This window comes from Saccostrea cucullata, unplaced genomic scaffold (assembly GCF_032062105.1).
Source record: "Saccostrea cucullata isolate Sc308-1 unplaced genomic scaffold, CSIRO_AGI_Scuc_v1 ctg570, whole genome shotgun sequence".
Taxonomy (NCBI): Eukaryota; Metazoa; Mollusca; class Bivalvia; order Ostreida; family Ostreidae; genus Saccostrea; species Saccostrea cuccullata.
The window spans coordinates 473,708-499,133 of NW_026933408.1; the positions used below are offsets into that span (position 1 = coordinate 473,708).

At 32.1% G+C, this 25,426-nt stretch overlaps 1 protein-coding gene across 1 annotated transcript; it reads left to right on the plus strand.

The window, feature by feature from the left end:
* The first annotated feature begins 2,214 nt into the window (after positions 1-2,214).
* LOC134238242 (carbonic anhydrase-related protein 10-like) lies at positions 2,215-24,047 on the plus strand. Its single transcript, XM_062720363.1, has 11 exons — positions 2,215-2,811; positions 8,629-8,673; positions 8,853-8,986; positions 11,542-11,727; positions 12,416-12,511; positions 13,810-13,879; positions 14,202-14,356; positions 14,648-14,767; positions 23,151-23,190; positions 23,402-23,498; positions 23,832-24,047. Exons 1-10 carry the CDS (start codon positions 2,742-2,744, stop codon positions 23,425-23,427), a joined length of 942 nt encoding a protein of 313 aa, XP_062576347.1. The 5' UTR covers positions 2,215-2,741; the 3' UTR covers positions 23,428-23,498; positions 23,832-24,047.
* The last annotated feature ends 1,379 nt before the right edge of the window (positions 24,048-25,426 follow it).

The following is a 25,426-nucleotide window of genomic DNA, read 5'->3' on the forward strand; positions in this document are numbered from 1 at the left end:
CCTCTCTTAGCTTTTGCACCAATTTTTGCCTGCATATGCAGTTTATGTCTGAAGGTTCATACAAATTGGAAAGCAATTTTTTTTTAATTGTCTACAATTTTTTTCCGTTTACCTACTCACGTCAAGAAGCATATGGCAGTAGTGACCCGTTGATGGGGGATGTATGACGGCTGATTTTACGTCTGATGTTTCACAAGGCCCGTGTTTCCTCTGCTCCTGATTTGTATTTAATATATGGACTTCGAGCTTGATTATTGTTCACTATCTACATATTTCATGAAACATGAAGATAACGAACAGTAATCTAGATCAAAGTCTATAAAACAATACAAAACAGGAGCAGAGCAAACACGGACCTCCAAAACATCTGAGGTAGGACCAGCTGCCATCGAGGAGTGAACATCCCCTGCCGACCGGTCACACCCACCGCGTGCTCCTTCCCATGATCGGTAAATAACAGAGAAATCCTTCGTCAATTTAGTGTATAAATAATTGACTAACAGTTAGTATGAAAAACGTCAGTCAGCATTGATACTCGATGATGAATCGTATTTGCTGACAAGGTCATTGCAGCGACAATAGAAGTTACGAAATGATGACTTTAAGGAGACTGCTGAGATTCTTGTTTTATCAACTTATTTGTAAAAAATTTACCTCGCTTGAATTAATGTTTATACCTAGAGCATGCTCTTGCGTATAGAATCAACTGAAAAATGTAAACTCCGTATGCAGGTGATGAAGGTTTACATATTTTTGATAATGCTATAAAGAGGCAACACATGTGTTCACCGGAACACTCTAGTGTCTGTTATGCTTGCAACGATATACATGCACACCAAGAAATTAAAAAACAAATTATTATTTGAAGGAAAGTGAAAAAGTTCAACAATTAAAAGCACTTTCGATGAAAGGCAATTTAAATTGCGTTCTTTGTTTCTTAGGAGTAAATGGATATGCTCAGTGGTTCATTCAGGAGTACGATGTTGATTTAATAGCTAAATGCATGTATCGTGTCAATTCCCCCTTGAAACTAATTGTTGTGTGCAATATTTTTCTCCATTCTTTAACTGTCACAGTAAATAGAATTTCAGGAGAAAAGAAGTAAAAATACAAACGATCGCTAATAAGACCACATTTAATTAATTTACCGCTGGAAATATGGGTTCTAATTCAGTGTTATTTTTTACTCATTCCAAATTTCTAATTATTTTATTGTAAATACATGCAGTGACTATAAAGTAATGTTTGTATTAATTCAATTTTGTGTACTTTTTTTTTTAATTTAATGTATTTGCTTGGCCTCTCTTAGTTCCTTTGACATTGCGTCTCCGTGAGACTTATTTCGTTGGAGCCTTAGCTATTATATCACATCATACTTCGCTCTTCTCTCGCTCAGTGCTGAATAAGGTACCGGGGGACAGGCCCTTTATACAGCTAGAACAAAACGGATCCTTTTTTCAAGTTGCATGATTAAATGATGTTAACGATTTAGAAGTTGTGATCGCTGCACCAGTTTCTGATGAGGCTCCGCGACTCCATGCGAACGTGGGGTTTGCTTTAGTTACAATTAAATAATTGTATCGGGTGTTTATTCAGTCTCCCTCTTATTAGACTGTAATTAAATTACAACGCGTAGGATATATCTAGCATTTTAAAATACTAATTATATCATATCATTCAATCATTCTTATCTCAAACAACAAAGACCTCAATATTCCAGTTGTTGGTCCCTTGAGAGGCGCTAATGAAAATTGAATCTTCATATAAAATAGTATTGCCTACAAATTGATTTTCCAACCTCGGCTGTCGGGAAGAGAAAACACGACAAGATTTATTTAACTTTTTACCACATTGAATATCTTGGGCGTTAACAGGCGTAAAATGCATTAATGTGTTAAAACACACAACATGAAACTGAAATGCTCAATTTTGCAATGCAAACTTGCGAAGACAATAAAACCTTCTACATATTTTTAATAAAACATTTTCCAGCTAAATTTATGAAGTTTGTCTAAAAAGCAATAATTTTTAAATATTTTTTCCTACATATGTATTTAGTGAGAACCAATAGAATAAATCGCTTAAAACTTCCATTTTCCCTCTCGAACAAAGCTTCGAAATTTCGTCAATATTTGGGGATTTCGTGGGCTGTTCCTTGAACGTATGCGTGACTTCTCCTGCCACCAGATAAATTGTTAATGAATTGTGGTTCATTGGAGAGGTAATTGCACATGGTGTACCAGAAAAAGAAAGACGTCAGCAGAAGATAAGAAAGTTAAAGAATCTTGGAACACTTAAATATTTCCGGGGAGGCCGAACCCGACCTGCACAGCTCTGCCAGTAATGCCTTTTTTCCGTGTACTCTGAAGTTCTATTCCATTGCTTGGTCCTACAGTTTTTTCATTCGTGAACAATACATATTCTTATGGCAAGCAGCGATATGTCCAATTGTAAATAACTGGATGAAAGTTAGCCTTGATTGGATAATGAAAATTGTTATTGATCCAATCGAATAGCTCTTTATTGTTGTGCATTATAACTAGAAATGTTGTGACAATATTTGGTAAGGGGATGGCAGTCCAGTTCCATGCATATAATTTTCCCTAACAGCATTCATCTGGTGCCTCCAAACTTTACTGTACTAGTCAGACGCCTTTGACTTCGGTACAGTGGGACGTGTCATTTTATTGGAAAAGTATCAGGAATTAAAAACATTTTTGGCAGTTTTGCGGGTTACCATCATGGAATTTACATCTAGTGCAAATAGCTTCATCAAGACATTACTGATAACTTTGTTTGTTTTCAATAAAGGTATGTATTGTTTCTAAAATATCTAAAATCGATTTCTTTTATTTTCCAATTTTAAAATGTTTTTCTTTTGTTTGCTATCGTATAAGACCCCTTTATTTGCCTACAAAGTTGACAGTGCTTTGGGTAAATTAGTGCGATTAAGGGATTACAATGGATACCATTATTAGGTTGTATTAACAAATTAATGAAATTTTAAGAGTTTATGATTAGTTTTTCTCTGTGTTGTATCACTGTTCCGACGATTTACAGAGCACTGGTTCACAACCATTGACTCTCAAGAGCTCGTAGAAAAATTTTCTTGTCATGAGTATCTGATAATTAGCAACAACTTACAATTCTCTCCTTGGGTTTGGGCACCTGCTGGTAAAATAAATCAGAAAAACGGACAGGGTCTGGGATCGAAATCGATAATGTCTCAAATAAATCCGGCATTGAACCTGTATCTCCGAAATTATTTCATCTGGTATACGTGGAAGTAGTGATTATCCATATATGATTTTTGCATCAAATACAATAAAATATTTTCTTCTTTGAGTGATGCTAACTTTTTAATATGTCAATTCTAAATAGATTTCCTTTAATGAAATTCTCAGCATCCTTCTGAGTTACTGATTTTAAGTTAAAACTTACTTTAAATATTTTATGCATTGGATATTATTTCACGGTCCATGCTTGCAGTCTGAGTTTTCCCTTATAAAATTATTGTTTGGTCATGTTTTCTGTTTGTTTAATTAATGTCTTCCTACTCGATTCATTTTATGACTTACTTTAGAAGGCAATAAAAAATTGATTTAGGCAACTCAATTAATAATTAATTCTTTCCTTGGTAAACAATGATTTACTTGGTATCCGCAGAATTAGAAACAAAGGAAGCCTCCTGAAATCAATTAGTGAGTGAGTAACCTTTTGTTATCAATCCATACCTTGCACCGAGGTAGAGCATCATATTTTTTATTCCATTTAGGTGGCGCGTTTTACTTCTCTTTGGGGAGAATTTGTGCCTGGGTTGAATATTTATAGGACTGCATTTCATTGAATATACCCAGTTTCTGTGAAACATAAGTGGACAATTAAATATTATTTGTTAATTTATAGTAATATTACTAATACATATAGCACTAGGTCTACTTTACTATGTGTCAGCTGATCGTACTTTTTAAAAATGGCAAGTTCATTAATTTCCTAGATGATTTCTGAATTTTGATACTATTCGTTATTTCTTTATTTTAATGGAAGTTTTTTTTTCTCAATATTTTTGCTTAAATGTAAAGTTTCATCACGCAAACTTCCAATTCTAGAGGTTCACAATAATTAATTATTATTAATGTTGTTAAAATCAAACAAAATATACTGAAGTCGAGTTGGCGTCCTGTTTTAACTTGAGACCATATGACTTTAAAGTATGAAAGATTGCCATCATTTCCCTAAGGGATGGTATCAAGGGTAGAAAAAAGTCTAATATCGCCAACATCACATATCCATCATTAGAGGTGACACAATAATTGTAGAGGAATAGTAAATACAGGCGACATTTGATATAAATGTCAGACAGACTTAACATGGGTTATCCGAATTGTACTTTATCATACTTTGACTTTTTATTGATTTAATTGTACTTCTGAATAGTACTCGAGATATATATTATAAGAGGCACCAAAGTGCAAATTACGATTATTCAAATATTATACTTTACTTAACGTCTAACAGTTTTGCAAAAGATCTTTTAATTTAAAACAAATCCATAAAAAAGAGATTGCTAAAGTTAGTAACCATCAATGCTTCAATAGTAGAAAAGTTTTCTTAAAGCAAAGCATGGAAGCGCTTAAATGTCATATTTATAGTTTTTTGCCCTTTTTGTTTTTGAATCAAATTTTAGCAACAGAGATACTATTTGGCAATCTTTAGTTTTTGTCTGTGTCCTCGCGCCTTCCTATCGGGAAGAAAAAGACAAGACAATGTATCTTCTTAGCTGTCAACAGCGCAAAGAAAAGATGTTCGAGTGATTGATATAAATGTTCTGAGACAATTAATGAACTCGAACCTAACGCGCTACATATTCGTACAGTTCAATAAAGAACTCAGCAGTCAAGCGTTTTTGTCACCCAGACGACAAAAAGCCTCCCTACAATATAACCATCTGGCAATGTTTTATATTGAGTTATCCCCTATTACACCACTTTGTTAGGATTTTAAACTTCCCAAAGGGGTCGTATCTGAAGAAACACAAGAATCTTAAAGTGCCAGGAAGGTTATTTTAAATGAATATAAAACTGAACCGTACTTCCCGGCCTTTGGTTATTGTTTCACCGTTTATGGTTTTGTAACTTATCGTTTCGTGGTCATTACACTAAAGAGACAAACACATTTACAAAGAAAGTAAGGACGCTATCGGATTGCATGGGTTTATGGCAAGAGGCAGGAAAGGTCTGACCATAATTTGGCAGTTAACATACGGGTCTTTACCAACATCAGCGCAAAGGGAGAAAAACTATCGTTCACTCACTTCTCAACACTATCGTGTTTCGTGTCATTTAGATTTCTCTTCTACGTTTAATCACTGTTATTTTTTTACATCAGGTGATTATTTTGAGGAGTTGTAATATAAATGCAAATGTTGCACTCCTATTAAATATTCATTTAGATTTAATTTATTTGAGATTTTTAAGTTTGGTTACATAAGGAGCTCGAGACAGTGGCATATTGTGGTTTAAAATGCATCAGATAAAAGCCCACACAGAAATGTTAATATTCATCCTCCGAAAGAAAAAGTATACAAAAAAATAAAGCTGGATCATAAATAACTTCATAATTGTACCAGAAACCTAACCTGTCGATTTGAAATTCAATGTAACCGATACATTATTTAATGTTAACATTATAAGCCAATCTGTAAGACATAACCTTTTCTTCTGAACAAAAACTATCATTAGAAAACAACCACGAAAAACTAAATATGCAATGATCATTTTTCAAAAAGCATGATGGTAGTTGAACTTTAAGCTTTTTTTTTTCTTTTTAGCAACACTCCATTAAACTAAAAACTAAGTATTGCTTGAAAAGTTTAAGAATATTAATCAGGATTTATTTTCTTAATATGTGTTGCTGAGCTTCAAACGGAGTAATTAACTCCCATTTATCCTCCATTAACGTTAGCTGAGGGGGGAGATGGGTCTTAAAATTGCGTATCTTTTTCCTTCATTTTTTCCTCATCAGATTTAGATGCTTCGATGTATAAATTAATTTGGAGGAAACGGTATATAGCTGTTGTGAAAATCCAAATTTTTTCTTGTTAAGATATTTTTTTTCTGAAATGCAATAATTTTTTGTACGATTTAAGTATAAAAGATAAATTTGCACTTGCAATTATAATTCTGAATCCGAAATGATAACGAAGGTTGCACACAAAAGAAGAGATACTTTTATTGATTGCTGGACTATCTCCAGTCTTGTTGCATATTGATAGTTTTCCGTGCCTAATATATAATGGCTACAGATCGTTTACTAATTGATATTTTCTAGTGAAAATAAATAAATTTACATCCATAAAAAATTGTACATATATAGAACATAAATGTTGGAATGAAATTCACTGGCAAAAGAAAATGATGGTCATCAAAATATATTTTTACTCATTAAAGTAATGAAATATATTTAAGTTTTTTTTTTTTGACGATGCAGTTAATTTTTGTAAAATACACTGAAACTATAAAACAATTTATGTATATAAGAAAATAAAGCATTTCTAAAACAAATTCTAGGTAGTTATTGAAAGTGAAAAAGAATTAGATAGATTACATGATCAATACGTACTGGTCCTTGCTGACGAGGCAGGTAACAACATTGTTCATACAAATTGTATTTTAGAAGAACTTGGATTTAATTCTACAAGTGGTTATGCAACTTATACTCATTGTTCCCTTTCTAAGGAAGGAAGGTACATAGCGGGTTCTAGTAAATGTTCAGCCAACCCTCTTTCTCTACTCCTCACTATTAAGATATTAACAGTGGTGAAGGAGATACTTCAAGAGTACTATGCAACAATATATTCAAGAAGTTGTGTAAATCAGATGTGAATACTTAAAAATTCAAAGGATCTTTTGGACAATTTGAAATCACAAGATTTTACCAAAATAAACAGCTTTAAAAAAGTTCAAGACTTTTCAACTTTATTCACAACCATTCCCCACGATAAATTAAATTCAAGGCTTTTCGATATCATTCACAGCTGCTTTTTCAATAAAAATGGAACTCGTAAATTTACTTACCTGGTCATTGGTAATTTGCAAATTATTTAGTTAGAAAAACATTCTTATGGTACACACAAGTACTCTGAAGTTGACATCAAAAAGATGCTTGAGTTTCTGATTGACAAATATCTATGTAGTTTTTGAAAACCAGGTCTTCCAACAATCTATTGGAATTCCCATGGGTACCAATTGCGCCCCATTATTATCAGACCTATTTTTGTATTCATATGAAGCAGAATTTGTGCTGTGGCCTTCAACTCGACATTTAGATATATCGACGACATATTATCAATTAACAACAGTAATTTCCATTTTTATTTCCATACGATATATCCTGGTGAGCTTGAGATAAAAGATATCACAAAGTCTGACACATCTGTTTCATATTTGGATATTTTACTTGAAAAAGACATAGATGATAATCTAACAACCAAGCTCTATGATAAACTTGATGACTTTAACTTTTCTATCGTCAACTTCCCTTACTTATGCAGCAATATACCTTCATCACCTGCATGTGAAGTTAATGTATCTCAGTTGATTCGATACGCAAGAGCATGCTGTACGTATGAACGATTTATTAAAACGAGGTAAATTATTGAAAAACAAGCTGATGAAACAAGAATATAAATAGTTTCGTTTAAAGTCATCATTTCGTAAGTTCTATTGTCGATACAATGACTTTGTCAGCAAATACTATTTTCCATTGAGTCAGATGCTGACTGACGTTTTTCATACTAAAATTTAGACCAGTATCTTCACTTAATTTTCTTCGGATTTTCCCGTTATTCACGATCATGACAAGAAGCACACAGCGGGTGTGACCAATCGGCAGGTCCATGGGTGACCAATGGAGGTCCATGTTTGCTCTGCTCCTATTTTGTATTGTTTTATGGACTTTTGATCTTGAATACTCTTCGTTATCTCTATATGTTTCATTCATTGTATCTATTTCTTTGACACCTTTCTGATGTCCACAAACTTCAAATACCGATCACAATCACTTCTGCTTTGAAAGCTTTGTTTTCATTTCTATTCCATGATCTGAACTCATTTTACTGCAACTGATCTTTTTTTTTTATTCCAAAAACATTAAATTTTTTTCAAAATGGTTGTAGTTTTCAGATACAACTTTTTATAATGATATTTTGAATGTTCGTGACATTTAATAGCAATTCTATGATTTTTAATTGTTCTTTTTCATTATATTTGTTTGAAGGTTTCAACAATGCTTTTTCATTGTATTTTTGATATTTTTGTATGTTTTGAATAATGACCTTCTTAGCATGCAGGTTTCGGACGCCATTTCCAGTATGTAGGCTTCAACATTGACTATTCACTGTTGTAGATTTCTGACAGTTACTTTTTCCTGAATTTTTAGCTGTTTATTTGTAGTTTTCGAACAATGAATGCTTTTAGTATTTTTGGGTTGGTTTCAGACAATGAATTTCTCAGCATGTTTGTAGCTTCGGACAATAACTGATTTTGATATTTTTGTTGAAGGTTTCGAACATGTTTGTAGTTTCAGACATTGAATTTTTCAATATATCTCTTTTTGTCTTTTTTGTAGGTTTCGGACAGTGGTCAGATTGGTGGATGTATTCCGGTTTTTCAGGTGAGATATACAGAAACTTGAAAAATTCTCAAGTTTTACGTAGATATTAAAAGGAAAATATGCATCAAATATTTTATATTATTTTAAAAATTCCCTTTTTTATTAATATTTCGACACACTTTGAAATCAGTTAATTCCCATCTATGACACACTCCATTTCCAATGTGTTTTATTTGTAGGCCCATCTAATTGGCGTATCAATAAAGACTGGATTCTCTGTAGCGAGGGAAAATTGCAGTCCCCCATAAACATCTCGGCTGAGACTTTACTCTTCGATCCGGGGCTGAAAGATGTTTTAGTAACTGGAAATAGGGTAACACGTGAACTTTTCCACCTAACCGTAATTACCTACACTATAGGCTCGATATAGCTATAAACAAAAAGCTAATATATGAACTTGCCAACACATATAGTAATGCACTTTTTAAATCAGTTTTTATACCATAGAGATGGGTCTGTCTTAATTCGTCCGTATGTTCGTCCATATGTCCGTCCGTCTGTTACGCTTTAGATTATCCATCTTTTATCCAAAACTTCACTTATAACACTACATAGTGCCATTGTGCACCACCTAATTTACTTTTTGATCGGACACATATGTAAAGTTTCCCACAGCAAAACACAGACATCACCATTCTTTCTATGACATTGAGGGATACCCATCTTTTATCTGCAGCTCCTTCTACACCCCTGGATAAAATTGAATGATATTTTCACAGATTCTTTATCTCTTAATGCAATTGTACATCTACTTTTTAACTTTTTGATCTGATACATATTTCAGATCCCTAATTTGTATCATAGCAATCATCTACTATATAACAAATTTCACCTTTTTGTACACTTTTCATTGGAAAGGAATTGCCATGCAAAATCTGCTACTTAACGGAACTTTCCTTAAAAAAACTTTAATGAGAATGGAGATAAAAAACAGTATTCTAGCTCACACACCCATTAAATGATACAAAATTGAGCCTCCACAAATATGTAAAATATTTCTACAGAAGAGTAGACGGGTTCAGATTTGCAGTAGTTTGGATATGAATGCAATGGTTAAAATTGAAGCTAAAGGTGTATTTTTTTCAAAAAATATCCAAGAAAGAATGTTTTAAAAGTAATGTGTTTCTGAATTATTTTTTTAAATTTGAAAAAATTGTCATCATAGAAAACAAGTCAATCTTTTCAAACATATTTATTTTTAAGCAAGGCAAATCTAATGATCTTTATGTATATCATAAATGAATTTTTAAAAAGGATACAGAAAACTAGAGGTAATGTGAACACTGCACTCACAAAATGACAACCCTCTACCATTTGATTATAAAAGCCAAGTCCATGTTTTTCTAAATTATCCAGGGTGGGTTTTGCTATATTCATGATCTTCCCCTGGGAATTTATGCAAGGTAAAATCTTGAATTGGAGGCCTTATTGATTAACTGCAGCTGCAGCAACATGTACTTCTACCTAATATGTTGACCTCATTTGAGGACTATAGATCATGCTCCTCTGAGAACTTTAATCGCATTCAGTTCCATTTTTTCCTTGCATACAAGGTGTAAAGGTTGATGTAAACGAGCAGTTATCAAACTCAATAAACTGACTACAATATACGAATCGTCAAAAGTACAAAAAACATTCCCTGGAAACATCAGAGGTGGCGTAGAGTGCCTATGAGGATTAGGCATCCACTGTTGACAAATCACACCTACAACATGTCCTATATATCGATCAGATCGAGGGAGTACTTTTAAGTCAAATTTAGAATAAATACAGTGATTCAACAAATTAAACATCTCAAAAAATTCATCCCAACGATGTTTCGTATTTATAAAAGAAAGTGCTTAATTAAAAGTAGGATGTTTCGACTCGATATATCATTGAAAACAAGTATAAAATAATTGTTAATTGAAGAAAAGTCTTTGACATGCCATATTTAAACGTTTAGGGCCCTAGGAAGATAAATTTATATCTATATCAACTTCAAAGTTCTTGTATATATTGTTTACATTGTAGAAAATATCATGTTAATATAACAAAACGATCTTATTCCAAAAATGGTTGTGTAAATGTTACAATGTTTTTACATCATTATGAGAATTAAAAACTTCCTTATTTCAAAATAATCTACATATATAAAAAAAATAGAAGAGACTCAGTGAACACATTTCAGAAAATACATGTTTAACCAAAAATTATGTAAATAAAATTGCATGTTTTGGATCAGAAGTTGTGTTTTATTTGAAATATTGAAAAAATGCTTCGATATTTTTTATAATGACGCATATATCGGCGTCATAATGCATAGACTAAAGAGAAACTAACGTTGTATTTCGACAACTGAAATTCAAAATTTTGATGATCATTAGAATGGTCACCAACAGACCAATACCTCAGTGCCAAAAAGTGAATTTTTTTTTTTACCAATTTTAATGTATGATCAGCAAAAATTTAATTTACACATAAAAAGGCTCGTGCCTTGTTTTTGTTTAAATGAAAAAATTTTTGGCAAATCTAGAAAATGTCTGTGTCTTTAGGCTTTGAACGAACACTTTAAGACCTATAAACAAAAACATGGCTCTTGAATTTTTGTATTTCGACAACTGAAATTCAAATTTTGATGATCATTAGAAATACCTTAGTTAAGTATTTGTAAACATAAAAATGAAAGAAAATTTTTTCTAAAAAAATCAATAAACAAAAACATCACAATGCAAACAAAAGTGACAATTTTTAAAACATTATCATGTAAATTTTGAAAATACGAGATAGAGGTTAACGCAAAATTTACAATATCATACAAGAATTTTAAAAAAAGTACATAGTATACAGTATAGTAACAATGGTCTCACGGGCTTTTTTTTCTTGTAGGTCATGGGAAATTTGACGAATTTAGGTAATGACGTCACGTTTTTTGTCCGCGGTGCTCGCTCGGTGACTCTATCTTTAGGACCTCTACCGTACGTTTATAAACTGTCACAGATCAAGTTCCACTTTGGCAGGAAGGAGGGAATGGGAACAGAACACGAGATAAACGGCAGAAGGTTCGACGCTGAGGTAAACTAGCAAAAATCATAGTAATAACCAATTCAAATATCGGACTATGTATAACTGAAACAAGCAAATCTGACTGATCAATGCTTCAATAACTCATCTTATAAGTAGGAAAAAAGAAATGTTTTTTTTACCCGAGATACTAGTAAGTAAAACTGTGTATTTCTGTTTCTCTTTGGTCTTTCATTGACAGTCACTAAGCCAAGAATTAGCAATAATTAAGGATAATGCTGTATGGAAAATACTAAACAAAAAGTCTATGGAAAGTATACCTGTTAAGTGAGGCAAAAACTCGATTTCTTAATGGATTTACTACTCCATAGCATTTCCTAACAATTACCTACCAAAAATCTGGTTTTAATTCTCCTCTTGAATACTGTTTGTTATAACCACAATTCTTCCTCACCTTTTTTTAAAATTTCTGGACGTATTCAACTTTAATTTCTTTTTACAGTTTTTTTTAATCGTCCAATTTGATATCAATACCTTTTAATTGGATAATTAAAATTTATTATCGAATGGCTACAGCTGCAAGAACAAAAATATGATGGTACAGCAATGTTCAAAAAATTCTTGACTGTTTTTAGCGAAATTGTAGCTGATGTATATTTTTCTGGCTTCTACTAACCTGTAAGTTTTACACGACATATGACTGCTCTTTGAATCCAAATTATCATTATTATCATTGCAGATTCATCTTATGGCGTATAATTCCGATCTCTTCCATAACTTCACTGCAGCAGAACGTGCACCCAGGGGTTTGACGATTATCAGTCTGTTTGTTAAGGTAATGTATTCATATAGGGGTATAACTCATTTTGTGTAGAATGTACTACCCGCAACATCTAATTGTAAAGAACTGATATGGTTGAAATTAACAAGATTCATGTCTTTTGTTAATTGAACTTTTCTTTTACTTTACTGATACTAACTTTTAATTAAACGAAATCAAAATTTTAAAATTAAGATGAAATCTTCAAAGAAGAAAAACATAATAAGAAATATTTATGATAGCAATATTCTGAATGTCATACTTCCACTTCCAGAATAAACATTTTACGTATTTATGCATATTTTATACAATTATTTATAAAGAAATAATATGAACAACAAAATCTTTTTTTTAAATACAAAATTTTATTCACAAATAAAAACGAATCGGATTGGGCAGCAAGCAAAGACTATTTTGGAGCTCTTTATATTAAATGTGAAAACAATTGCTGCAGAAAATACTAACATAACCCACAAAGATGTACATACCTTAAGATGGTGAGTTAGGAATTTTTCTAATAGTTACAAATGCTATTGCACATATAAACAAAAAAAAAAAATTTATTGCTAAAAGAAAATTTTTAAGAGTAATGTCAGTAAATATCATGCAGCAGTTTCTCTGTGGTGTACTTTTTAATAAATTAGATATAATTCTTGGTTGCTTACTACAGTATACTAACAGAAATCAAGTTCAAAAGTTCATTGAAAAAATACGAATAGTGAGCAGAGCAAACAAAGACCTTACATTAAAACATCAGAGGTAGGATCAGATGCCATATGGTAGTAAGCATCCCCTGCCGACCGCTCACAATCGCCATGTGCTCCTTGTCATAATCTGGAAAATGGAAAAAAAATCAAAGACAATTCAATGTGAAAATGATAACCTAAACATGAGCATGAAAAACATCAATCAGCGTTTAATTTAATGATTGTTTTTCGGTCAAAATAATTATAACGACTATAGAACTTGCAGAATAACGACTTAAACAAGTATGTTTATATCCTTCTTTTATTACCTTTTATGTTTGTCCGAAGCCTGATTTGTTTTTTTTTTTTAATTTCACAAGTAGAGCTTGCTCTTATGTATCAAATCAACGTATACTGAAGCCATACCCAGGTAACAAGGGAGCACCGCTCTATAAATAAGAGATGTTGACGATAGAAAAGTTGAAGAATCAAACTTACTATAAGATTTGTAGTAAGGTTACCATAAACGCCTCTTACTATAAAATCATTGAAAATATTTTTCACATTCTATCAAGAAAAATCCTTTATTAAATGGCAACACTGTTATTCAATATTCCTTTCTTATAGGCAAACCGAGATTCAACGCACACTGAAATTAACAAAATAACAAGTGCTCTCAGCAAAATTCAATTCAGAGGTATGTACTGAAATAAAAAAAGAAATAACTTATTGTCTAGTGCTTAGCAAAATTGAATGCAGAGGTAGGTACTAAAACCTAAGTTACTAGTGCTCTGTGAGAAATTCAATTCAGAAGTAGGTACTGATCACAACAAAATTGTTAGGGTTCTCAGCAAAGTTCAATTCAAAAGTAAGTACTGAAAATGCCAGTATATAGCAAAATGACTTGTGCTTTCATCAAAGTTCAATTCAGAGACATGTATTTTTTTGCACAAAGAAGTTTTCAGTTCTTCAGGACATCTTATCATAAGAATTATTTGTAAATTTCAAAATTTTTGCAGGTAATACAACTTTAATAGAAGAACTCTCAATTCAACGCATCCTTCCAGAAAACCTACAATATATGACTTATGAGGGATCCGTAACGCAACCCGGCTGCTATGAAACGGTCACATGGATCCTTCTGAACAGACCAATCTTCATTGGGGAACACCAGGTTTATATTAAATGTTTTCAGAAAGATCTAAAGCATAGTTTTTGTTGTGTTTCCTTCTGAATGAAATTTTATTCTGAAAAAAAAAAACATTAAACATGTCCACTATACATACTTAATTTATGGCAGGTAACACCCTTGTATCCGAAATTTAAGTTTTGGAACGCATGCATTCGATATTAAACGTTCTATTATTTAAACAGATTTATAAAAAACAAAGATATTTGTCTTCAATTCCTATCAGGTTTTTAAAAATTGAAGTTATTAATCTAGTTTATCCTTCTCTGCTCACAGTTAAACGCTTTAAGGACCCTAAGGAGGGACACACCAGAGAACCCCCAGGCGTTTATGTTCGACAATGTTCGCCCCGTCCAGCCTTTACACAGACGAACCGTCAGAACCAACATTAATACGGTAAGACCAACTTTAATACGGTAAGACTAACATTAATACGGTAAGACTAACATTAATACGGTAAGACCAACATTAATACGGTAAGACCAACATTAATACGGTAAGACCAACATTTATACGGTAAGACCAACATAAATACGGTAAGACTAACATTAAATACGGTAAGACCAACATAAATACGGTAAGACTAACATAAATACGGTAAGACCAACATTAATAAAGTAAGATCAACATTAATACGGTAACATTATACTTGACTCATGATACCAAAATCCAAACTTGCAAAAAATTATAGTACAATTTGTACTATTTTTTTTTTTTTAGAAAAATAACATTTAGTTTTTAGAAAAAAAAGTAAATTCATATAAATTTTGAATTTTCTACTAAATTCTAAGGTATTTGTAAGTAAGGTTTTGAATGTATGACGTATTTGAAAAGATAAAAAACAAGAAATCAGTAGCTATATTTTGAGAAATGTTTTAGTCATAAATACACCGACTATATTCAGTACCTTAAAGGATTTGTGCTCATTTGTAAGACCATACAATTTAAACACCATTTTTTACATGGAGGTTTTGTTCATTAGCCAAATCGGAAAATTTATAGTTTTTCATGTGGATTTTATTTTAGTCTTTTAGGAAATTTTTCACACTTAAAGTTCACTGGTGCATGTTTGGTTATGTAAGGTCTCATCAATGAATTTTAATTATTTAGAGTATTGCTGAACGAAAAATGAATGCATTGGATTTTGTGCGAAGAAATAATTACCCATTTTGATCGTTTACCGCTTATTGGGAATAAAATTACAATAAAAAGCTGTCACCGACTGAGATCGTATTTCTAAATCCGTAGAGTTTGCAAACTTTGGGATGGGTTTGATAAAAAATTATCTCACTTTTACATCTATTGGACGGCGTCCTATCTGTTAGTTCAAGGACAAAAGATCAACGTGATAATGAACAAATTGACAAAACAAGCTGACTAGGAACCACTAATAATAGTAGGCGTTATTGACATATACTTTTTATCAAGGGTCACGTGGACTAAAATAGAATTTGAAAATTCCATTTACTTTCACAGTATTAATATGTTCATACTTTTAATTGCCCCTGTTTATTAGTTTTATTGTTTTATGGCCTTCTGCTAATGCAGTATATCATAGTTCAACGCACTGACTCTGTTATTGAGTTGATACTGTAAATAGGGAAATTTTCGCCCCTGTTTTATTAACATCGATATATATTGTGTTTTAAAAAAAAAATACGTAGACACAAAAATTTTAGATTGCCCCTCTCGCCCTACCCTCATTTGGGCGAATCTTAAACGGTGCGAATTAAAAGAATACAGTATAATTTCTTAGACAAAAATATGAATGGGCGATTTTTTAAAACAGGGCAAAATTGTTTGCAAGTGTGAAAGGGCCAAAATAACGCGGGGCGAAAATAAATCTGCATAAATTATTGCTTGATTTCTATCCTTAGAATTATAAAACATATATCATGTACTTTTTCTTCTTTTTTGTCAGTAAATCATTTGTTCACAAAAGATATCCATCTAAAAAATTCAAAGCTGGCTTTTTTAAAAGTGGGACTGGGTGAAATAAACTACGATTTTGAAATTCAAAGGGTGTTCTTTGGCATCAAAAGGTTTCCAATATTTACATGTCTTTTCATTCTACTCAGTAGTGATACTCAATAGTATATAAATCACTGTGCATAAAATCAAAAGAATGAACTATGCAGCTTAAAGATATTTAAAGACGTCTTGAAATCATCCATACCCATGTTAACCGTCGTGTATTATCGATGGAGATACGAGTATGCATATCCTATCAAACTTACTGAAACATGCATATATTTGTGTTATTAAGGAGAATGAAATATAGAAATAACAAAATAATATTTAAGCTCAAAAGTTCATTGATAAAATACAAATCGTAAGTAGGGTAAACACGGATAACTAAATCATTAGAGGTAGGATCAGATACCATAGAAAAGAAAGCATTCTTTCATACACATTCGCCTTGTACTCCTTATCATGATCAGACAAACGAAGAAAACCAGAAACGATTTAGTGTTTAGATAACGATCTGACAATATGTGTGAAAACTGTCAGCCGGCTTTCAATTTAATGATACGTTGTATTTGCTGACATGGTCATTAATTAAGTCGACAGTAGAACTCGCAAAATGATTACTTGAACGAGACTGTTGATATCCTTGATTCATCAAATTGGCTGTCCATAGGAAGCCTGATTTTAAAAAAAATTCTGTAAACGAAGAACATTTTTTATGTGTCTTACCAATATAACACCTGTATATAGTCTATAAAGGTATACTTGTCAAAATTTCTAAGTCCCCACTTTTATTTTTTCAAAAAGTTCAAAACCTAAACATTAATGTACTAGTTGCTTACAATGTTGCCTTTCATTTGCAATACTTACCTATCAAGGCCAAACAAATTGTAATCGAAAGTGTACTTACTCGACCGTGACCGTTTTTGTTAAAAAGCATGAAGTCCGAGTTCAATATGTTTTTCGGGTGTATTCTTCATATTTTTTACTTCCATGTGTTCTCCATCTTTAATTGATAGCGAAAAACAGAAAAAAAGTTTGATTAAAATGCGGTGTATGTCCACACAACAACGTGAAAGTGAAGTTGAAATCGCCCAAGCTGGTCGCAGTTAACGAGAGTTCTGTTTCCTTGCACTGTATGACTTTGTTTTGCTTAAAACCTTTTTATTACCGTCTGAAAAACCTACAAAGCATCCTTGAATTGCTTCTAATCATTAGAAATCGCTAGATTTTCAACAAACAAATCAAATTCATCCTAGTGTTTATCCGGAAAAATCAATAGAACCGGAACCGGAAGTGCCCTACCCTCAATGTCAAACTGGAGGAGTGGGATACACATGTAATAAGACATCATGTAACTTTTGTTAGCAAGGCACAGGCACTTTCGGTAAGCCCGCTTGTCATCATAATCTCAACCCTAACAAACATGTATGGAAGAAGATAAACCGGAGTTTGAGACAGCTTTTCCAGCAGCAGAATCTAGCGGAACTAGAGGACGACCTAGTCTCCACATGGAAAAACATTCAATTAAAGAATTTTTTTTAAATAGTGTGAACTTTTTGAGGAACGGTTGTCTTGCTGTGAATTCGTTCGAATGGAGGATAATGCAGTATTTAACGTTGTGAATTTTTAATTCTAGGGTGCCTTAACATTTCTGCATATTGTGTTAAAGTGCTTCAATAAAATAAATTAAGTGAGAAAAAATTGTATTCCTACTTTTTTATCTTGTATACTTATTAAATTATACTGTTAAAATAATTCAATATAAGAGCGGTGTAAAACAAAAACTTGCCTGGGGACTTAGAAATTTTGACTAGTATATATTGTTTGAAGACAGAAAAATTAAAGTCATCATGTTTATCCTAGAGTCTTGTTTTTAGATAACCATTAACGCCTCTTTCAGGTAACATATTCACATCTGTTTCGGACTATGTGGTATCTTTTTTTTTATTACTCCACTGGGTTATAGCGAAAAATATGAGCTAACGAACAGTATTCCAGATCAAAAGTGCGTAAAACAATACAAAATTGGAGCAGAGCAAACACTGACCTCCAAAACATCAGAGGTGGGATCAGGTGCCATGGAGGAGTTAGCATCCCCTGTATACTGGCCACACCCGTCGTGTGCTCCTTGTCATCATAGGGAAATAATGGAAAAATCCGTCGTCAATTCAGTGTATAAATAATGGACTAACAGCGAGTCAACATATGCACGAAAGAAACTAGTGTTAATTGATAATACAAGTTTAGATTTTTTGTGTACAATAACGATGTTTTGAGAAAAAATTATTTTGCAAATGACCAATGACAAGTTAAGAAATATACGAGATCCATTTCATTAAAAATCAGCTTCTATGATGTCGAAAATCCTTGGCTTTAATTTATCGTGGGGGAATTGTTATTTTTATTTTTTTACATTTCTTTTTTTTTATTGAAAATTTTACGTATTGGCGTTACTGATGTGATTACAAATTTCCTAAAAATTCCATTGAATTTTAAGCATCTGCAGTTAATTTACATCTCTTCTCAGACATATAATCAGTGAAGAAAGAAGCTTGGAAGATTATTAACTGAAACTTACTAAAAATTTCTTTATAGAAAGTTTTTTTGTGTGTGTTTTTGGAAGTTATGAAATTTAAATTGGTAATTTAAATTAATTCCGATTGTTGGGAACATTAATAATATTATAAATTGACGCCTGATTTGAGGATTTGTTTTCCTTATAAAGGAAGCTTTGTGCATTAGTTGGAGAAATGTCTTCGGAATTTAATCCCAATCTCTCTAAAATACATTTAATGATGAACCTTACAAAGAGTGGTGTCCCCTGCTTTGTTAGCTGAGACCAGTACATGCTGAATGCATTATCCATCTAATTCCTTTTCAGTTCTGAACACATACTATTGACCACAGAAGGATATATTGGTTTTTGTGAAGTTTAAGTTGTGATGTATATAAGAAATGAAATACTTCTCCCAGAGTAAGATTTCTTTCAATTTTTTTAATGCTAGTAGATGTGTACAAATTGAATTTTTTTTTTTGTCTACAAATAGTGTATTTTGATCTTTTCATTACTTATGTTTTCAATCCTCCTTGAATTCGCGATTTCTTGTAGAGTGCGTTTGTAGAAAAAATAAATTCTTTCAATAATCTACATTTTTATCTTTTTTGTGTCAAGGCATTCTAAGAATTTTTTTTACACATCAGTTCTCTCATAATCTAAAGGTCAAATGAGAATTCCAGAGGAGAATTATAAAGGTTATACTGTCAGTTTTGGTAAAGAAAATGATTGAAATCTCACCTCAGGGAGACTTAAAGCACTGTGTTGAAGTGAATATACTTTGATAAAATGTCATTGTATATTAACCTGCTATTAAATATGATAAGCAAAAGTTTTTCAAAGGAATGATGTAGTAAAATTTTTGTGATTTTAACTTTAAACCTAATATATATTCCCTGGTGTAGCTATATAATGAGAGAGATATATGTATAGCTTAACAAATTAGATGTCAAATCAAAATCTTGTTATTTTGAATTCTCTTTGCTTTTTGTGAATAATTAGGCTAACCTAGAACAGTTAAACACTCTTTGTTATCACAATTAAGTTTAGAATATTGGAGCTATTTAACAGGAATGATAATATTACGAGTAATGGATTTAAGTGATACAGAAGTCATTAGCCTTCGTAAAGGTACAATATCATTGTCAACAGAAAAAAAATTATCCTAAAAAGGGAACAAGCACGAGACAAGTAGCATCAGAAATGGGTGATACATAATGATACAGAGTCAATCACGGAATCCGTCGGTACAAAGGCCCGCAATACGGCGACAATAAATCAAATCATTAAAGCGATAGTGGGGCAGAGCGAACCAAAGCGAAAATGATTAATACATAATTTATTAATACAATTAAAATAATACACTTTTTCACGTACGGTATCATGCAACTATAGTGGAAATACTTGTCATCAGAAAAAAATAATTTTTTTATCTATTCAAATGTATGGAAACGCTCTTGATAAAAGAGTATATATAAATTGCTCATATAATACTTTTTTCACGGGATTAAACTACAAAGGTGATAAATTTTAAAATGTTAGGGAATTTGTGAGTCTTGAACACCAATATTTAATTCAAATATTAATTTTACATTTGTTAATAAATCGTTCATTTTAAAATGCAGACCAATGTATGTATATCTTGTTGGCACTTAATTGAAATACGGATACCCATTTCGTATGAAGCAAATTACACCATGTGTGAAAAACATGATTCTCGGCAGCTAGCCTCAACATTGATTGTTCTTGAAAACACAGATAGTGCAACTTTTAGCCATTTTTTATTTGCAGTTATTAATTAAACTGAGTGGTCACGCTATGGTTTGCTTGGATCGAAGACCTTCATCTGTTGGGGACTGTAATTACCCTGTCCCGAGACAATTGGTGTTTCATCTTCCACCAGAAGTACTGTCGCTATATTGTCCTGGCAGATAGTTGTCTCCCTTTAATTTAAACCTTAAACTGTTTATTTCATCTTTCAGAAGATGACAGATAACTTTGATGTAAGGGAACACTGCCGCTTTTACTAAGAAACATCGATATAAATTGGTATTTAAAAAAAACGCACGATAAGTTATCGACTCCGATAAACAATTGTCAAGTAATAAACCTCCCGTAATCACACTGTTTTGTACAGGAGAAAAGAAAACAATGCACTTGATTTGCATAATTTAACCTAGGCATATTAATAATCCGAGGATAACCCAGTTTTTGCTATTATCTGAACAATTGTTTTTCACAGAAAATCAAAACTAAAAGATATTATAATTTTCCAATCATGTCAGGAAATGAGCCTTTAAACTTTTTAAAACCAAGCCCGACTTTGTAACGATATTGTGTTAGAGAATTTTATCGCCAAGAGAAATTACATTTAGACTTTATTGGTGTATATTTCAAGTACATTCGTCCTATTATTATTTTTTTTTACTTTTTGTCTACAAATTAATGCAAACAAATTTAATAATTTTTTAAATTGATATAACAAAAAATATGTTTGCGTGAGTTGGTTAATATCACGTATAAACTATTTTCTCCCGAGATTGTTCAGGCATATGTTCTTTATTGAAACCGAATAAAAATTTACACGAGTTTACAAAATCAGTAGCATCAAAACGTACGACTTTCGATACTTTATAAACCAGATATTTTTATATTTTAAGCAACTCCTTTTTTCAAAAAAAAAAAAAAAAAAGAAAGGAACTCTTATGAAATTAAAGTAAAAAAGATGCTCGAGTTTCTGATTGAAAACATCTATGAAAATATTTATATTTTGAAATTAAAAAAAATTTACCAAAATCAACAGCTTAAAATTTACGACTTTTCAACTTTATATACAACCATTCCCCACGATAGATTAAAGTCCATGCTTTTTGATATCATTGACAGCAGCTTTTTCAATAAAAATGGAACTCGTAAATCTACTTACCTCGTCATTAGTCATTCGCAAAATTATTTTGTTATAACACATTCTGATTGCACATACAAGTACTCTGAAGTTGACATCAAAAGGATGCTTGAGTTTCTGATTGACAATAACCATGAGGTTTTTGGAGACCAGGTTTTCCAACAATCTATTGGAATTCTCATGGGTACCAATTGCACTCCATTATTAGCAGACTTATTTTTGTATTTAGATGAAGCAGAATTTGTGCAAAATCTTATTCGTGAAAAGAAGAAAACACTTACTGTGGCTTTCAACTCGACATTTAGATATATCGACGACGTATTGTCAATTAACAATGGTAATTTACATTCCTGTGTCAATACAATATATCCTGGTGAGCTTGAGATAAAAGATACCACAGAGTCTGGCACATCTATTTCATACTTGGATATTTTACTTGAAAAGACAACATGGTAATCTACCAACCAAGCTCTACGATAAACGTGATGACTTTAACTTTTCTGTCGTCAACTTCCCTTACCTATGCAGCAATATACATGCATCTTCATCACCTGCATACGGAGTTTATATATCCCAGAGTTGATTCGGTACGCTAGAGCATGCTCTACGTGTGAACAATTTCTAAAGCGAGGTAAATTATTGACAAACAAATTGATGAAACAGGAATATCAGCCGTCTCGTTTAAAGTCATCATTTCGTAAGTTCTATGGTCGATACCATGACCTTGTCAGCAAATACAATTTATCATTGAGTCAAATGCTGGCTGACGTTTTTCATACTAATTGTTAGTCCATTATTTATACACTGTATTGACGACGGATTTTCCCGTTATTTCCCGATCATGACAAGGAGCACACGGCGGGTGTGAACGGTCGGCTCCTCCATGGCGCCTGATCCCACCTCTTATGTTTTGGAGGTTAGTGTTTGCTCTGCTCCTATGCAATATACACACCTTGTGCTCGAAATTAAAAAAAAATAACACAGAGTCTGGCATCGTGTTTGTTTCATATTTGAATATTTTACTAGAGAAAGACATTTATGACAATTTTAACAATTATAAATTATGAGAAATCTTATGAAGGTTACTTTTCTTTTATCGACTTCCCTTCTGCATGTAACAGTATACCATTATCATCTGTTTCTTATTTGGAGGTTATATGCCTCCCAATTGATAAGATCCAACATAACATGTTCTGCGTATGTCTTTAAGACATAAGTAACTTTAAAGTATTGAATAAGAATCTTAAAATCATATTGAATGTCATTTGGGGGATACAGAATTCTCTGAATTCTAGTTGACAATGATTCTTTACATGAACATTATGCTAAAAGCTTTCATTGTTTTTCAGAATAGCAAATGTCCAATCCGGAGAGAGGTCAGGTACAAGGGTAGGTCATTTTCTATATTGCTTCCTCAGACATAACACCTCGACATTTGACTTTCTCGGTAAAATCCTGTTTGACACGTGTTCTATACATGTAACTTAGACCTTGACATGTCTTCTGTTAATTGGAGGAGATTTATTTTTTTTCAATAAAAACAGTATTCCAGACTTGTTGATATGTTTTTTAATGGAGATATTTTGTTTCTTTATTTAAGTGAATAAGAAAGTCATAAAGCAATAAAACAGTCGGAACTCAGACCAAATCTACCTCAATAAGACAGACCAACAACTGCCCAGCACAAGTCTCCCTAGGTAACGTTATCATTGGAATTCAAAAGGGAATAAAGTAATTGTTTCGATTCAGAAGTAATTAGTTACTAGTACATTGATGCAATAAAATGTAGAATTGAGGATTTATTATTAATAGTTAAAATTCTTTGAAATGAAGTACTATTAGTCTAAATTTAACTTCAAATATATCGACTCGCCACTTCATAATGATAATACGATGTTTTACTATATTTGTAAGAAGAAAAGCATATCGACATATTTCAAACCATTTACCGAAATAATGGGTATTTGTTTATTGTTCATTTAAGAAAGTTGTTCCCATGAATCAACATTTTTTTTTCTCTCCTATTTTAGGTGACGTCCCATTCCTGTTATCCGCCGGTTGCCAAATACTGACTAGTATCTACTCCATCTATAACCACCTCCGGTGACCTTGTGTTTTCATCGATCCATCATTCAATTTAACTTGGTGCTATTTTTTAAAATTATTCTTTTATTAAGATTTTGTGTTTATATGTAAAAACCTTGCGAATGTATGTATATTTAGTCCTGATATTAAAAAAGAAAAAGCGTTTTTGAAGCTGGAATGAACACTTCTCTTCCCTCCAGAAAGATTAGATTTCCCGGAAGTTGATCAGTCATTGAGGACCGCATTGCTGTGAATTTCTTATTTGTAAGCAGAATTCTCCTTTTGTACAAAAGCAGTGGATTGTAAATTAAATTCGTTAGTAATATCTGTCACTTCCTGCTCTGGTTTACCATTATCTCCTCACGAACTGTTCCGACTTACACCGGAAATTAAAAACGAATAGGAAATGAAACGAGAGAAATTCAAGAAAGGGAAACATTTGAATTTAAACCATTGGTTTTTTCAAAAGGCTTTTCCATCTACAATAGAAGCGTGAAAATAGTCTACAGAATCGAGACTCATTACCAATCCTCTGACCAAGACACTCTTACGTGAAAAAATCACCCCGCTCCAAGTTAATTCAATTTCTAATAATAATCAAAGATGTTTAATCTGTGCTGTCGGTGAATTGGTCAATAACCCCTCTGACTGGACTGGAGTGAACATCTTGATTTGGCTACATGCTACATCTTGTTCTTCTCTTATCATGATTAAGCTACATCACTGTCAAAAATCTTCGTCAATCACTTGATTCATTGTCCTTCTTATCGACCAAACAGGAATAATGTTGGCATTTCGTATTTCAAAGAATGCCAACGACTTGCTACCTTGATTATAATAACAGTATTTTTTTTCGTTGGTTAAAATTAAAAACACATTTAAAGAAATATTTTCATAATTTTGTCCTTTTTTCAACAAATAATCTGTAATAATATTGAATGCATTATAAGGTTAAAGGCACTTCGTTCTTTTTTGAAAGGTCTTTGAAACTAATTTCGAAGTTCAAACACATGTAAAAAATCTAGAAAATTAATATTGCAGTGGTAATTTTCAAGAATATAAACATCTCACCAGGGTCGTAAAACATTTCAAGCTTAAACCATATACAGTATATTCCTTTGAATTGATGTAGAGGTAACTAAGTACAAAATAAACCGTATTTCAATTAATGTAGCGTCATTTCTTATTTTTATAAACATTTTACAGTTTTACAGAATTTTTTGAAAATCTTTTGGCCAAAAAGAAAACACTTGCTGTCGATACGATGTATCCCGGTGTGCTTTAAATTAAAGATTCTACAGAATTTGACAAATCTGTTTCATATTTGGATGATTTTATTAGAAATAGATCGTTAATGGTAATCTTACAACCAAGTTTTATGATAAATGTTATAAGATAAACTTACGATAAACTTTAACTTTCCAATCGTCAATTTCCCTTACGCAGCAATATGCCTTCGATCTCTCAATTGATTCAATACGCAAGCACATGCTCTACGTATGAACATTTTCTAAAAGGAGGCAGGGTATTGACTGAAAAG

Coding starts and splice junctions, on each gene's coding strand:
- LOC134238242 (XM_062720363.1), top strand. CDS start 2,742: ATGGAATTTACATCTAGTGCAAATAGCTTCATCAAGACATTACTGATA. Junction 11,728..12,415: donor GCAGAAGGTTCGACGCTGAG/GTAAACTAGCAA, acceptor TTATCATTGCAG/ATTCATCTTATGGCGTATAA. Junction 14,357..14,647: donor TCTTCATTGGGGAACACCAG/GTTTATATTAAA, acceptor CTCTGCTCACAG/TTAAACGCTTTAAGGACCCT.